The 16,788-nt window shown below is 40.3% G+C and overlaps 1 protein-coding gene across 1 annotated transcript; it reads left to right on the top strand.

Moving 5' to 3' along the window:
* The first annotated feature begins 2,685 nt into the window (after nucleotides 1-2,685).
* Nucleotides 2,686-16,113, top strand: LOC129098351 (extracellular serine/threonine protein kinase FAM20C-like). The gene is given in 13 exon segments (XM_054607345.1): nucleotides 2,686-2,791; nucleotides 3,601-3,715; nucleotides 8,440-8,961; nucleotides 9,335-9,513; nucleotides 12,244-12,322; nucleotides 12,533-12,625; nucleotides 13,078-13,193; nucleotides 13,827-14,007; nucleotides 14,943-15,052; nucleotides 15,324-15,405; nucleotides 15,566-15,625; nucleotides 15,868-15,971; nucleotides 15,974-16,113. Coding segments are annotated over 11 exon segments (1,665 nt in total). The 5' UTR covers nucleotides 2,686-2,791; nucleotides 3,601-3,715; nucleotide 8,440.
* Nucleotides 16,114-16,788: the final 675 nt, after the last annotated feature.

Here is a 16,788-nt window from a genome sequence, read left to right as displayed (position 1 = left end):
TTTGACATTAAGTGACATTTGAGATAGGATGCAATAGAACGAGACAGATGCAACACCTGCAGCAACTGTAATGGCACTGATCTAATACTGCAGGTCTAGTCAGGCATGGCAGAGTTAGCATGTGGGCTGGTTAGCTGAGGCACACAGGCAGGGTGACAGCATTTAAAGAACCTGTAACGATAAAACAGCACAGATCTGGGACAAAGGTGCATTCAAATTTAGTTTGTGATTGTGTTACATGGTGCAGCTTGGTTTACATTTACTTTTTGGGGAGGGAAATTAACTCCCAATGACTGCTAAAATAAGTTCATTTTAGGATTTATAGATATAGTAGATATCAAACCATTATTACAAAGGACATTATGAAAAGGATGAATTTAAAATATGGCAACAACAATATAAATGGCAGACAGAAATAGCAAAATACCAGGAATACAAATTATTAACAAGACAACAGCAGGAATACAAGAATATAGTGTAAAACACATTTAATGAAAACAAAGCACAGTATCTGAAAAAACTGAGTGCAGAATCCATTACATATGGGACAATACAACACAATAAAAACATTTTCAACATACAGTCTATAACTTTTCAGAAGCAGTTTAATACCTCACAGAGCTGCCTGGCCGGCAATTCTTTTCAACACATTATGACTTTGCGACCATACCTATCCTGAAAACTGTTCTGGGGCAACAGGTTGATTGTATGCATAACCTAAACTTACTTTATCAAGGATTCAACTGTTTGTATTGAAACCTAGCCCTTTTAAAGTAACATGACTTTCACCATCCATGTCCATTTAACTTGTGCACAGTGGAACTAGCCAGCAGGTGTGTTGTGGGTGGAGGAGTATAGGTTGGAGGGGCCTGCGTGACAACCCTCTCTGAGCGGGCCTCCTCCTCCAGGAGCCTGGTGGGTGGAGTAAGGTCGTCAGGGAGATTCAGCTCACCTGGTCCGGCTTCAAGACTATGACAGCTGCTTGCAGTCTTTCACCCTCCACTGGCTTGGTGATGTTAAATTCATTTTTAAATTAATTTCTCTTATTTTTAGTCACGACTCATGAGGGTCTCCACTCCTTTGTCTAGCCATGAGCCGTGTAGTGACAAATTGGGCCTTGTCTGGGATCAAATTAATCATTATGGTAAGGTGAAGTCTCGGCTGTGTGGTAAACTGGTCTGGTTCGGTTTGTGCTGTTGCCACCTCCTGTGAAAATGGAGGTTCGGTAACTTAGGGCTATTTGTTTCAGTCTAATTTCAGACTTTGCCTACTTGTTTGAATGTAAATTTGGAGAGTATCATGCATGAGGTTTTTTTTTACTTATGAGGGAGAGAAATTATATAATCCTTGTTAAGTGTTGGTCAATTTCGCATTTTAGTTTTAAGGTTTCCCTTTGTTATTGGATAACATTAGGTCTGGCAATAATCTCTAACAGAGTTTGTTCCAGCTTGATCTCTTAAAGTGGCATGAAAGTGGGTAGAACTATATATTTATTCTGGGGGTAACAATTCAGATTTACAGTGCAACATAGGGTAGAAAGTAACAATGTCAATGTACATTAAAAGTCAAATCATACCAAAGGTCGTTCCACTTTTGTACAAAATAACACCCTGTATTGATAAAACACACATGCAAGTTGTTGATCACAACCAAAATGTGTAAAATTTATATTAAAATATGTAGGCCTTCCTGTATAGGAACAGCATATATGTACCGGTCAGCAGTTCACTCCGACCCAACACACTATAAATGATTAAAACAGTTATTTCAGAATAACATCCAGCTAGCTTAAGAATTCACCATATTCGTGTGGAATGCTGTTCCTCAGCCACAACCATCCCACATTACTGTATCACACATTTACACAAGTGAACAAGACAAATCTTGTTAAAATTGTACATAAATGAATAGTCTTAACGTAATTCATGTGTCTTAATCTAAAGTCATGCCGGGTTGTTCTCTGTTTCATTTATTTTTTCTATCTGCCCTTCTTTCCTAATGGACCCACACATGCACATAAACAACACAGATCCACACATGTTGCCACAGCCGATGATCGATTGTCCCATGTGTAGAGACACGTGATTAGATTATCCCCCAAACTGTTGCCTTAAAATTTACGACCGTAGGGAGGGATGCACACGAGGTTATGAAAGATGGATGGTGTGAAGAAATGTATAGAGGATGGGAAAGATTAAAGTTACCCTCCCAGGAATAAAAAAGAAGGGCTGGCTTGCAGAGGCAAATTTATAGGATTTTCTACTTGTATATGTGTTTTGGGAGTTCTACTGTGTGTGTTCACGGAGGAGTAAATATGTCACCCTAATATAAACCGTGTGTATCTTACACATTGTTGCCCCAACTCTAGTTTGTATTCCATGCAAGTTCTCTCCTCTCTCCTCACGGACTCCAAATCTCTCTCTCCTTTGGTTTTTCTTCTCTTTCCTTCTCATCTCCATTTGCATTTGTTCCTCTTTGTCTTTTATTTGTTCCTCTCACCTGTTATCCTCCATCACTTCTGTCTAACCCTCTTTTCTTTCTCTTTGCTCTCCCACTTCTTTCAATCCCAGATCCCCCCCCCTCTCCTCCCTCTCTCCCTAGATGAAATATTCATGCCCATCTATACTGGGAGTGTAGCAGCAGCAACAGCAGCAGCAGCAGGAGCCACAGGAGTCAATGCTTTCAAAGACTTCAGGCCTCTCAGAGAAAGAGAGAGAGAGAGAGATTGTGGGGGAGGACGAGAGGAAGTGGGAGGAAAAACGAGCAAGGAGGTTGAGGCAAAAGAGAGCAGGTGAGAGAAAGGAAAAGAGAGATAAGCTGTGATGGACTGAGAATGGAAGAGGAGGAGGAGGAGGAGGAGACCAATGAGCTTCTCCATCACATCAAACACCAGGCAACACGTGATGAAACGCTCCTTTTGCATTTCACACACACACACACACACACACACACACACACACACACACACACACACACACACACACACACACACACACACACACACACACACACACACCTGCAGACACATATTGTAGGTAGGTTAAACACAAAGAGAACCACAGAGGTACAGCGCCTCCAGCCTTACAGCCAGTCACAAATACATACACACACACACACACACATACACAAATTACATGTTCAGGATAGAGCACTCAGCTGCACACACTCGCTCTCTAAACAAGAGTATATGCATGCAGACACGCGCACATGAAGCCTCCAAGGCTTTCGTCGGTCAACCCCTCCACATGATCCAATTGGCCCTCTGCAGCTCGTTCGCACTCTAATGTGGCAGATGTGATCTTAAATTCACTTTGTCTTTTATCCTGAGCTTGCACATCAGGGTCGCCGTCCGCCTGCCTGCTGGATAAATAAGCGCGCAATTAGGCGCCAACATTCTGGGTTGTTTCCAAGCAACCTACATTAAGCTGCAACTGCTGTTAGGGAAACGGGGCCTTCAAAGCTTTGAAGGGTGTTTTTTCGCTGTTTGAATGTGAGCGCCTGAGTGTGTTTGATGCGTGTGTGTGTATGGTTAGAGATGCAGCGGAGAAATTAAAACAGAATTTTTGAAATATCTTATTGTGTTTGATTTCCTGTGATAAGATCAGAGCTCTGAGATGGCAGATTCACTGGATGTAAAGTAGGATTGTGACTTCAGTGATCCTTCAGCTGACCCCCCAAGTGACCTCGGATCTCCCTCTGGAGGAAGAAACAGACGGTGATTCATGAGGCATCACATCACATAACATTAAAGCTAATCATACTGTATAACTTGCACTGATGCACTACTGTATGTGAGCTCTCATTATGCCTGTCCTCCACTCAGGCATCAGTTGTCAGTATAAAAGTCTACTCCTTTCATTTCCCAACCGTGGATGTCTTTCACTTAGCTGAGGCCTTTTACATGCTCTTTGCTGGCATTGCTCATCATCCCATGGTTTTTAGGTCAAAAGGTGACTGTGACATATTCCCTCCATTACCCTTATTTTGGGTCAATCCTCTCTCAACCCTGCTGCCAGAAATACTCACTGATGCATATCAGTCCACAGCTGAAAGCAGTCCCCAATAAGTGCACTATTTGCTCTAATTTGTGTGACGCTGGCAAAAAACAAGATTGCCCATCTGTTTTGGGAAATTATCATTCTCCAAAGATAAAACTATTTGGGACATGTTTTTTTTTACAGTTTTAGATCTGCAGTAGGAACCAGTGGGCTTACGTCTGAGAGACAGGGTAGGGAAATCAGTAAGTCAGTAAGTCTTAAGAGACGGACTAACACACCGGTTTGTTTTGGTGTTTTCATGGGATTTCTTGACAAGAACAGAGAAAAGGAATATCTCCTGCCTTGTCCTTTCAAGTTCCTTGTTATCAGGGTTAAGCACACTGTGTTATCTTCTTGGTACAGTACAGCATTTAGCTCAAAGCACCACTCCGCCTGAGAACAAACCGAGCTGTAACCTCCAGTGCTGAGAAGTGAAGCGAAAAAATGCCAAAAACTGCAGTTCATCGAATGGCCCCTTGAGGCTGGCTCTATTAAGGCAATCCCCATAGAGCACCATATTAAAATGTTAAACTTTACAAAAATATGAACATGTTTACAGCCTGGTAGGAAAACAGTTTTGGCCTCTATAGCTAATGTTCCCGTTCATGACAACTGTACAGGGGGAAATCGTCACACTTTGAGTGACAGGTGTGTCTCGTCTCAGGCTGCTAGCTGCTAGCCGTCTGTTATGCTGCGTCGCCTAAGCTCCACCAATGATCCACCTTTTTGCCCATTTTCAGAATAGGACCGTGTCGTCACTGCGAAGATGGCGACGAGCGGCTTTACCCACTTTCTGCTTCACAATGGCTTTTCAGAAACCTATGGATAACTTTTTCCAAACACAATACAATGCAATACATCCAATAACATACATTTGCTGTATTGAATCATGACACCACTGTGACATATCAGACCCTGAGTTTAATGAATCATAACAATCCTAAACTATATAGTCCGAGTTATATTATTCCAATTTAAAACTGCAATATCAATAATTAAGATAAAATGTTGATGTCTTATATTTAGATTTTTCCAAATTTGCTGTATTTTATGACCTCACTTGTGAAATTCAACAGTTGTTTGCAACAAGTAATGAAACACTTTCTGAGGCTGCATATAATACCACAGCATATTGCCCCAGTTTTGAAAAACATCAGCCTGCTCTACTGAGACCTGCTGCAACATACATTATGCATTCTGTCTCAAAGCCAAGTTAGCTAATTAACAGAAACATATAGTTGGCTAATTAGCAGAATGCCAGACAACGATTTTTCAACCCTCAGAGGACAGAAAGCACCGAAAGTCAGAAAGAAGGATTTAAAGTTATACCAGGAGATGTATACCGGATGGTTTATGATAAAAGGGGCGAGGGAGAAAAGAAGAGAAGACGGGTTCAAAAAGACAGGCTGTGTAAAAGCAATGAATATTTGATTTAATCTAGGCTCCTTTAGAATATTAATTCATTACTCAGCATGTTTCTATTTAATGCAATCCAGCACACTGCTTTTTACATCACCTACATTTTCATTGGGTAGAGTAGAGGAGACCATTAAAGCAATCAACTTTGCTTAATTTTAAAGTCTCAATGAATTTACAAAATGAACCGTAAGACATGAGTGAGATGAGGCTACACAACAGGAGACAAAAGGATAACAAAATGTGGACAACACAGGGTTAAAGGAATATTTTGACATTTCGGGAAATACTTATTTGCTCTCTTACTGGGATTTACATGAGAAGATTGACACCACACTCATGTCTGTACTGTGAACATGAAGCTACTATGAGCATCCAGTTAGCTTATCTTACCATAAAGAATAAAAACAGAGGGAAACCATTAGCCTCTGTAGGTATTTAGGCCTTTGTGCTAAAACACACCAGGTTAAGAATCAGAATCGGAAGAATCAAAATCAGTTAATTGCCAAGTACGTTTGCCTCTACAGGGAATTTGGCTTGTTGATTGGTGCATAACAATAAACAAAGTGCAATAGTATAAGACTTAATATAAATATAAAAATGTGAAAAATTTACAATCGAAAAAACCTAGCAAACAAGCTAAGAATATGTTCAAATAGGTGTTACGGGTATATTTAAAGTGAAGAGTTGTGCAGGGAGATGTAAATGTCTATAATTTTCCTGGGGATATAAGAGTCAGAGTCTGTGGGGGTCCCAGGCTTTGTTGATTGCCTAAATTAGCTCATTTATTTGTTACATAATTGACGCAGGTTTGTAACCAAGTGACACCAGATACGAGCAGTGTTTAGCAGTGAATTGTCAGCCATTCTACAAACAGTTTCTTAGCTTTAAAAGTGCTGTTAGGTGGATTTTGTAAGCTTTGGACAGAGCCTGGCTAGCTGTTTTCATGCTAAGCTAAGCTAACCAGTTGCTAATAGTATAGCTTCATATCTAACATCCTCTAACTCTTGGCTTGCTTAGAATATTTCCCAAATTGTCAAACTATTTATTTCGAGACAGGACGTTAAAGGTGACATTTAAAGTTATTTTTAAGCATTTTTTTTTTCCAGTGCTACTCCATTGACCCTGTGCTAAGATTACTATTATGAGTCAGTGATACTGTGTAAGCCTTTTGCACACTGCTGTGTAGCACTGCCATGATCACTCATCCTGCATTGATCCAGGCAGACTAAAAGATAATTTGGCACTGGATTGTGATTCCCTTCCTCTCAACTCTGGGTCACGTCGACACAGGTCACTTCCACCTGCGACATGCCAGTCCTCTTACTTCTGTTTGGATTGCAGTGGCCGTACGATAACGAGCTTCCTGGGAAAGTAAAGGACAAAAAAAGGTCTAGAAATGTCACCGAACTCTGAATATCTACCTCATTATGAGAGGAAGAGGAGCAGAATAGAGACAGGGAGAAGAAAAAAGGCCTTGAATGAAAGAGATGTAAGTAATTCCTCCAGCCTGACGGTCCACACAGGGAATTTGGCAGCAGTGAGTTGTTCAATAATGTATTGATATTCTTAATGAGCCTTTCTTCCTTTGGAGGATTTGAAGTAAATGGTTATCTGACATGGTTTTTGCTTAATCTGTGCAGTGAGAATGTATGTATGTATCTTGGTCCATCCACCTGACTGTCTGACAATGTAAATTAATCAGAGGACAGTTAAATCCTCTAAATGTTTGATCATCAGTGCGTTTGTGTGTGTGTTTGCCTTTGGTACCAGGGTGGGGAGAGTTTAGCAGAGAATAACAGCCTACTAATACATAATATAATGTATGTATGAAGTAAAGATGATAAAGTGAAGGGCAACTGCTTGCAACACAAAGTCTCCATTAGTCTATGTTTAAACTGAGGGGGGCATAGCAGGTGTGGGAGCTGCTTTCACACCAAAATCTTCGCCCCATTGGGTTTTGTAAACGGAGCCAGTGTGTTTAACTGTTACTGTAAAGACCCATCTAACTAAATACTAACAAGGCTCCCATAGTAGCTGGTCATAGTTAGATGCACCATTTGGATCCCGCTGACTTTCAAATTTTTCCAAACAAAATGTACAATACCCTGCTCTACATTAATGCTTTCCAATTATTTCCCACAGATGTTTAACAAAAACAAAGACAGTTTGTTAGGACTGTGTCACAAAGGTTTTGAATGTGTATTCTGTGGTTTTAAAGTTGTAATGTTGTTAGTTTAGCCATGCTAGCAGCTCAGCTCATTGCCTGTCTGTTGGTTGGTTGATCAGACACATTGACATAAATATATCTTACTGACATTCATGGTCCCCAGATGATGAATTTGACTGACTTTAACTTTTCATATTGCGCCAGTGTGATGTTTCCATTTGTGGTGTTGAGTGTAATATCTCAACATCATGACCTGTGGTAACCTGCTGACATCAATGGCGCCCTCTGATACAGAAATGTAAAAGAAGTGTGATGATCCCTGAACTTTCATGTATCAGGGCAAATGTTTATGACCACATACCTTAAAACTGGCAACATTCCCATCAGCCTCAGCTGTTTTTTTGTGTTAAGTGTTAATTAAATGTTGGCATGCTAAGGCCCTGAACAGACAGAGAATTTTGGGGGTTGCTGCGTCTTTTTAAAAAAATTGTTGCTAGGCAACTGATAATATGTTAGCTCAACACAAACCATGAACTGTATGCTACCTTATAGTTAATAGTACAATTTCAATTAATGAAAACAACTTACAGGAAGTCTCAAGTAGCGCAATCATTTCTCTTCAGGCTTGCTGTTTTCTGTTCAGATCATGGAAGCTATGGTTGGTTATCTCATTTATCTCCAGGTATCCAGCAACAACGAGAAAAAACGCTAATATATATATACAGAAAATGTTTCATCATGATCATGTTTGAAGGGTTGGCGGTGCTCCATGGTCTGTTTGGATTTTAAATGTATCTCTGTTTCTCTTTCCTACAGCATGATAAGACTCTCCACTCGCTCAATCTATCTTGGTCTGGCATGTCTGTCCCTTGCTCTCCACCTCCTCTTGGCATTTTTTTGTCTCTCTGTCCTCCAGACAGCTTGTGTCCTTCCCACCTCATCCTCTTCCTCCATTCCAACTAGAACAGAAACTCAGCACCTTCAGTCCATCTCCCACTCCTCCTCTTCTTCAGCTGCCGCCTCGTCACGTAAACTGCCAACGATCCCCCAGAGTGAACAGCATCGCAAACTGAATGCCGACACCTTCCACCGTCAAGAGAACCACTCATTCGTTGGAGCCACTGAGAAGGAAAATAAACTGATTGGAGCTGGAAGAGGACAAAAGGTCAAGGGTCGCTCTAAGCTGGAGGAGCTGTTCAAGCACCCGCTGTACAACCTGCCGCGTCCAGAGCTGCGAGACGATGATTGGCTGCTGAGGGTGAAGACAAATGAACATGCAAGGGTTAGAGGAAGTGAGGAAGAGGAGAGGGAAGACGCCATCGATAATGACAGTCAATGGTAAGGGAAACAGATGGAGAAAATAGATCAATGTCCTCGAGGTTATGTATTAACATTGGTTTCTGTATGCATAGTTCTTCATAAGGAAGAGGAGGATGAGACATTATATAAAACTGTTGTCCCACATTTTCATGAAAAACCTATTCATTTTTATATCTCTTAGCCTTTAAGCTGCTGTTGCTTTGCAAAATTGCGTAATGCGTCGCTAAAGTGTGGTCTTGTATGCAAGTATATTCTTCCATACCAATTTCACCCGAGCAGCTTGTTTTACATCTTCAAACCAACCTGAAGCAAACTCTCTGAACTTCAACTCATCTGAGCTTTTCATTGACCAGTTCTGCCTATTTTATCACCACCTCCTCCTCTCCTAAAGGCAGAGTTCCAGCGAGGAGGAAGGCTACGACAAAGTCTCTTGGACGAGCGACGTGGAGACCCACCCTCCCTGGCTACGATTCCACCTGGGCATCTCTCGCTGGGAGCTGTACGACAGGAAGGATCCCAATCTGGCCCTGCTGACTCACTATTTGGCAAAGCAACGTGTCCTCGGTGCTGGTGAGTGAATGGAATGCTGGTGGGGGATATCAGGTTAGAGGACAGCAAGAAGGAAAAATAGAGCCAGGGGAAGCCACCAGAAACATAGGGGAGACGTTAGAGGAGGGTGCACAGTTCAATTCAATTCAATTCAGTTTATTTTGTATAGCCCAGAATCACAAATTACAAATTTGCCTCAGAGGGCTTTACAATCTGTGCACATGCGACATCCTCTGTCCTTCCCTCACATCGGCACAGGAAAAACTCCCCTAAAAAACCCCTTTAACAGGGAGAAAAAAGGAAGAAACCTATGGGAGAACGACAGAGGAGGGATCCTTCTCCCAGGATGGACAGAATGCAATAGATGTCATGTGTACAGAATGAACAGCATAACAGAGATACAACACATTCAATGTATATGACATAAATGATCCATATAATAAGACTACTTATAATAACAGCAGCAATTATTATAATAGAATTATAGTTATGAAAATAGGGATAGTAATGTGATTAATAATAATCACATTACATCACAGTGAAGATATCATTACTCTCCCTTTAATCTTTTTTAGTGTTCCTTTAAAAAAAAGTTCCTGAAGTGTCAGCCACACACCCAATTACTTCTCACTGGCACACAACATCCTGCAGACATGATTCTTTAGATAATAACAAGAATCTGCACAACCCACTCATGTGAAAACACTAGATTTAGCCATAAACATATTAAAGATCTGGATCTGTATTATGCACCATATTTAGGTGATGGAGGTGTTAACTGAAACAAGGCTGACTGAGAAACTAGTTATTCATTAGAAGTGGGGTTTAGTTTGCTAGATTTTGATATGCATGCCAGTTAAATTTCAAGAACTGCTGGGTTTTTCATGTTTTTCATAGTTTTCCCCATTATGTTGTCTAGTTGGGTTCAAGGCTGCACAGATAAAACACAGTACTTCACTCTGAAGCTCAACATTACTCAATACATCAGCCTTTGATTTAGAAACTGACCTAATCTTTAAACCATGAATTGTCCTACAAGTGCCAAGGTTTTATTTCAGCATTATTATTCAGATTCCTCTTGACACAATTACAAAGTCACAAGCAGGCTGCTTTCTCATTTTGACTCTAATCCCTTCATTCAAACAAGCTGTGTGACAGCCAGAGGCAGCACAGTATTCATCAAAGTTTTCACTCAGTGAATAGAGCAAACTGTGCCAAAGTTCATATTCAAAACAGTGGAGATTACATTTTTAGAAAACACTCATTCACACAAAGCTACACAATGCGATTTGACAGATCCTTAGGGGCTCAGTTTGATCCTTTTCAAAATACTTTTCAGGCACATTTACACTAATTAAAAGACTGAACCCAGGAGGATGACCCACAAATCCTTTCAGTTACAAAGTGAAAGTCCGAAGAAGGTGGAAAAGCAAACATAGAGGAGGCATGTTTTGTGTGTGTGTCCTAAAACCTCACAGATAAAAAACTACATTAATAAAGCTTGCAATGTTAAATATTTGTTCAGATTCAATTTAGCTTAAGAGAATGTAGTTTGTGCTGTCGGTTTAGTGGATTACAGTATATTATACTGTACTAAACTATGATTTTTATATAATTTAGAACACAAACACATTATTTAAAGTGAGGGCTAAGGAAAAAAAGTGTTTGATGTTTTTTAAAAGACTGATAACCTTAAATCTGCATATGTTTCTTTTTTTCTTATGGGTTCATAAATATAATCCTCCTACAAATTTACATTATCTCAACACCCACACACACAAACACACTGACCCAAGCACGAGTACCACACATAAACACACACGGACTCACGACCCCCCTTGCATCAAAACACACGCTCATTTTGTGTTTACTCATCTCAGACACCCTGTCCCTGTCATCAGCACGCCACACAATAAATAATGCATTGAGATTTGTGTTATACCCTGAAGATTAAGCACTAATCTCAGCTACAGGCTGATTTGTTTTGACAGCGTCATCCCTTTTCTTTCGTATTTAACTCCCGCCACAGTGTGTATAGCTTTCAAACATTTCAGTTCAGGTTCATTCCCTTTAATCAGATTTATAAAGAGGTATTATGGATCAATATGAGAGGATTTGATTTGTGTCTCAGGATTTATATATTTTGAATAATTTACTGGATTTGCTCCTACAAGCATAGCATGACAACAACCAAAGCAGTCTCTTCTTCTGAATGTCTGGGATTGTAAAGAAAGAACACGTGCTTTGATCTGACTCATTATCACTGCCCGGTTGTGTGAAGTGAGGGTGAGGTCGCTCATCCCCTTTTTTTGGGACAAAAGACTCAAAAAGTGCTTCAGTTTCCAATTTAGTTTTAAAAATGTAATTTAATTGCCAAAAAAATTGTTGAAATAATTTCAAAACTAGTTATTGATACAATGAATTCCTTGTTTATGTGTTGGTTCTCATTCACCAATGGTCCTCAGAGATGATAAATCATAGGATTTTATGATGATGCATCATGGGGGCACAACACGGATTCAATTGATTTCATTGAATATTTTATCCGGTCTTACTGCAGTATTGTGCCTAAAAGAGGGACTAGTAGGAGTTGTTGGTTCAAGGCCACCATGTGGAGAAACAGGTGTACTGCACTGCATTGAGCATATACCCAGTGCAGTCCTCATATGACCCCATATGCAATTATCTAGTCTATCATCTAATATTCCAGTTTGGGATGTATTAATGTGCACTTCATGCATTATCTTTCAGTTCAGAAGACAGGAGGCACCCAGCTCAAACTGCTCGTATCGTTCCCAAACTACGGACAAGCTCTGCTGAAACCCATGAGGTAAGACGGCGCCGTCCTGATACTGACTGACTGAAAACGTGAAGCACTGACAGTGTGTTTGTGTTGCTCTGGTTCAGTTATGGTGACGGCCAAATCCCAACTCGAGGTCACATAAAAAACTCAGTGCTGCAGAGCATCACTCTACTGTTACACATTACATCCACATACGGCCTCATGGAATACTGCTTCTGTGTGTTTTTTGTCTCACAGACAATCCAGAGACGCAGAGACAGACCTGAACCTCTTCTACTTCTCCGACTTTGAAAGGCACAATGCAGAGATCTCTGCCTTTCACCTCGACAGGTACAGAGCCTGTGTCAGCGGGCAGCAGGTGTCCTGCTGGGGAGACGGAACATTCTGTGACCACTAGACCCATCACTGGAATAACACCTTCATGAAGCTGCTTACAGCTTGTAGCATTGAACAGAATAACTGTGTTTTACTCTTCTATTTGATTTATTTCTCATTCCTTTCTTTAGATTATTTCATTATTTTTGCTGTTCTTTCACCTTGGAGGCAATTTCTTCAAATTTGGTGCAAAAGTGCACTTGGACTCAAGGATGAAGTTATTTAGATTTTGGAAATCAAAGGTCACTGTGACTGATAAAACACACTATTGGCAATAATTCATGAATAGATTTTCACACAGATACTATATTATGGGATATAATCATGAACGAACAGACGTCGGATGAAAACTGCAATTTGACTGCAAGGCGCTAATTCTAGCTCGTATATTTCTTTTGTCTCTTCAGATTGTTAGGCTTTAACAGGATCCCTCCAGTCGTTGGCCGACTCATCAATGTCACGTCAGATGTCAGAGCTATTACCACTGACAACAGGCTGTCCAGGACCTTCTTCACTTCTCCTGGTATGTGTGAGCATTTTTTGTATTGTTTTTATTTAGCTTTTATTTAACCAGGTTTGTCCCAATGAGATCAAATATCTCTTTTACAAGGGAGCCCTAGCCAAGAATAGCATCAGAACAGAGTTTAAACATCAACACAAAAGCACATTTGAGTACATTAAAAATTACAAAATGACATTTGCACACAGACATCCTGGACTTACAGATTTCACCATAGCTTTAGACACGTTCAGGGTTATTATGAAGTTTAAGGTCAGTCTGCAGGTTGCTCCATAAAGGTGCAGAAAATCTAAAAGCTTTCTTTGACAATTCGGTTCTAAAGCTAACTCTATTTACATTTTTTTTTTTATTTAAAAGAGTATAGAAATAGATAAGAATTTTACCAAGAATAGCTTTGTCAAGAACAATGTACCAGTGACTAGGGGTCATGTACATAAAGCAGGCTAATTCTCTTTTGAGTATAAAATAAAAGTGGTGAGTGAGACCCCAACTGTTTTTGATGAATCTTAGAGGCCCTATGGTATACGATATCCAGCACGTGAAGACAGTGAGCGGAGTCATTCATGTACAACACATAACAATAATCAATCACAAAAGAACTCACCGACCACTAAACTCCAGCTCTCGGATCTCCAGTGGGGAATGTGTGTTTTTACGGACAGTGTGAGTACTACTGCTCATCAGAACACCCGGTGTGCGGTCGTCCACATGAGCTGGAGGTCTCCCTGGCTGCCATGCTGCCTGACCTCACGCTAGCGCCCCGAAGGTCCTGGAGGTCACCATGGAGACGCTCCTACAGCCGCACCAAGCTAGCACAGTGGGTACACTAACATTTCATACTTTTGTTTAAAGTTATCAATATTGGCGTTAAAAGTCATGGCATTTACAGAATATGTATTATAAAAGATCGATTTGACCAGAAAAGCTCTTTATCCACCTGCATTTATACACTTGGTGGACAGAATATTGGAAACACCTCCTTTACATCTTAATATCTTGTTATGGATGCTAGAAATTGTAATGTTTCTACTTTGTGGCTGTTGGATTTTACAGTTAAGATGACTATATGTTGAATCATGAGTCTTCAGTGCCCTCTGGTGGTCTAAAGGAAGAAGTGCAACACAACATGAAAGTTGTGGGTTACACACAGTCAGTGTAAACAAAATAGATGTCAGTACTCATTATGGGCAGAATTATTACAAATAGTAAGTGGTCAGTAGTTTTCTTCATGGTCCTGTGCAATTAAAACTGTTGGAGAACCATATGCATATATGTCAACACGTTTTACCCTGGAACTTATGTTATCATGACTCTTTGTTTGGAGACCTCCAAATCACAACAAAGCAATAGTGGAGTAAAAACTTTACTTAACAAAAAATGGGTCATAATCTCTGTCGACCTTTGCAGGAGCTGTATAAGGTGCTCACACTGATATGATTAAACAAAGTATACTGTTATTTTGTTCACCCTAATTTATTGTAAACTTGAGACTCAGTCAACCTACAACAAAAAGTGATATTAACTTGAGTCTGGTCTCCCAAAGGTTAAATAAATTGCTTGAAGTGGAATTTTGGATAGTTAGCATGAGCGACATTAGCCACCATGGCTAAATCGATAAAAAAAAAAGGCAAGAAATCCTGTTTAACGTTAAAAAAAACAAAAAAACCCAAAGAAAAACACATTATACATTCAAACTAAGAATGTGTTTCACATCGGTATCCATTGTCTTCTAACTCTCCCTGCTGTGTCCAGGTGGGAGAAGGACCCGGCCTACTGTGACACTGTGAAACAGAAGCCGCCTTACAGCCAAGGCACCAGACTGGTGGACCTGATCGACATGGCTGTGCTGGACTTCCTCATGAGTCAGTCTCTACGTTTTTTTTTACTTGATAAGGTAGTCAGTCGGTTTGCAACATAAGGGGGGGGATCAAAGACAGTGTAACTGACTGCTTTTAACCTCCTTTAAGGGAGGGTTAAATAAGGGTAAAAAAAAAACTGGGTAATTAAATTAGAAAACAAGAATATTATCTTCCAGGTAAATGCACTCAGACATTTACATCAATATATGACATTAACTCTATAACAAAATGTAGCCTAAATATCCTTATTAAGGTAAATGTCTTTCATTCAAAGGCAACATGGACAGACATCACTATGAGACGTTTGAGAAATTTGGCAATGAGACTTTTCTGCTCCACCTGGATCACGGACGGGCGTGAGTATGAACACACTACGGACTCATTTCAGCTCAGGCCGTTGATGGTGTTGTTATAGTGGGGGGGGGAAAAAACCTACATGTATGTAGTATAACACATATATGACGGCCAAACGACTAAAGTGACAAAAACTTTTTTTTTATGAAATATGTTTTCCAGGTTTGGGCGTCACTCTCGCGATGAGCCGTCTATTCTCGTTCCTTTGCAGCAGTGTTGCAGGTAAAACCTCCGTTCAGTAAGAGACAAGCACACTTCAAAGTCAGGATGGGTGAAGTAAATTATAAGAAATGTAAGTAGTGCAAGACATTCAATAGTCGATACAGTTGCACAGGAAACATTTAACTCAGTAAATACCGACACATACACAATTAAAGGACCCAGAGTGGAGGAATCCTAAATGCTCTAGCTGATGTTCTTGTCACTATTTATTTTGATCTCTTCCTCTCCATCCACATTTGTAGGATCCGTCGCTCCACCTTACTCCGCCTGCGCCTCTTGTCCCTCCCTGGCTTCCATCTGAGTGATGTCATGCGGGAGTCACTGCTCCAGGATCCTCTGGCAGGCGTCTCCCCCTCCTCTCCGAGCCTCACCTCTCTGCTTTGGACCGCCGCCTTGAAGCCGTCCTACAGGCGGTGGAGGCCTGTCAGCAACACCACGCAGATGTCATTTACAACGACTTGGAAGGATACGATCAACAGCCTGACTGACTGGGGGGGGGGTGCTATCTGTGTGGAAATCATTTTGAAATAATAATAATAATAATAATAATAATAATAATAATACATTTGATTTGTATAGCGCTTTAAAGGGTACTCAAAGACATTTTACATGGTAAAGACAGAAACAGTAAAATAAATAACAATGTAAACGAGGCAGAGAGATGACATTATAACAGAAATAAACAAAACAACAAGAAAAAAAAATAAACAGGTTTTTTTCTCCTGTCCCTAATCATCTGGGGGGCCCCTCAGAATGTATTAGGGCCCGAGCCCTACTGATCAGGGAATACGCAAGATATAAGTGATCGAGATTGCAGCATAAAAAACTGGATAGTGTGACTCCATCCTGTTCTATTCAGCACTATATTAATTTGTTTATTTTGATAATAAAAGACCCAAACATGTGAATATGTTCTATCTATCTATATGTTCTAATTCTATCTTTATTTTGTTGTATAGTATGTGTATTTATTGTCTGTGTCTGTGTAGTTGTATAGTATGTGTATTTATTGTCTGTGTAGTTGTATAGTATGTGTATTTATTGTCTGTGTCTGTGTAGTTGAGCTGCTGCAACACTTGAATTTCCCCCATGGGGATCAATAAAGGAATATAATAATAATAAAAGAGGATCCAGGATGGATTCAGTCATCTGACTCTAACAGT

Source organism: Anoplopoma fimbria, chromosome 11, assembly GCF_027596085.1.
Source record: "Anoplopoma fimbria isolate UVic2021 breed Golden Eagle Sablefish chromosome 11, Afim_UVic_2022, whole genome shotgun sequence".
In the NCBI taxonomy this organism is placed as follows: Eukaryota; Metazoa; Chordata; class Actinopteri; order Perciformes; family Anoplopomatidae; genus Anoplopoma; species Anoplopoma fimbria.
The sequence above is the reverse complement of the archived record's forward strand: the minus strand, read 5'-3'. Positions and strand labels throughout refer to the sequence as shown.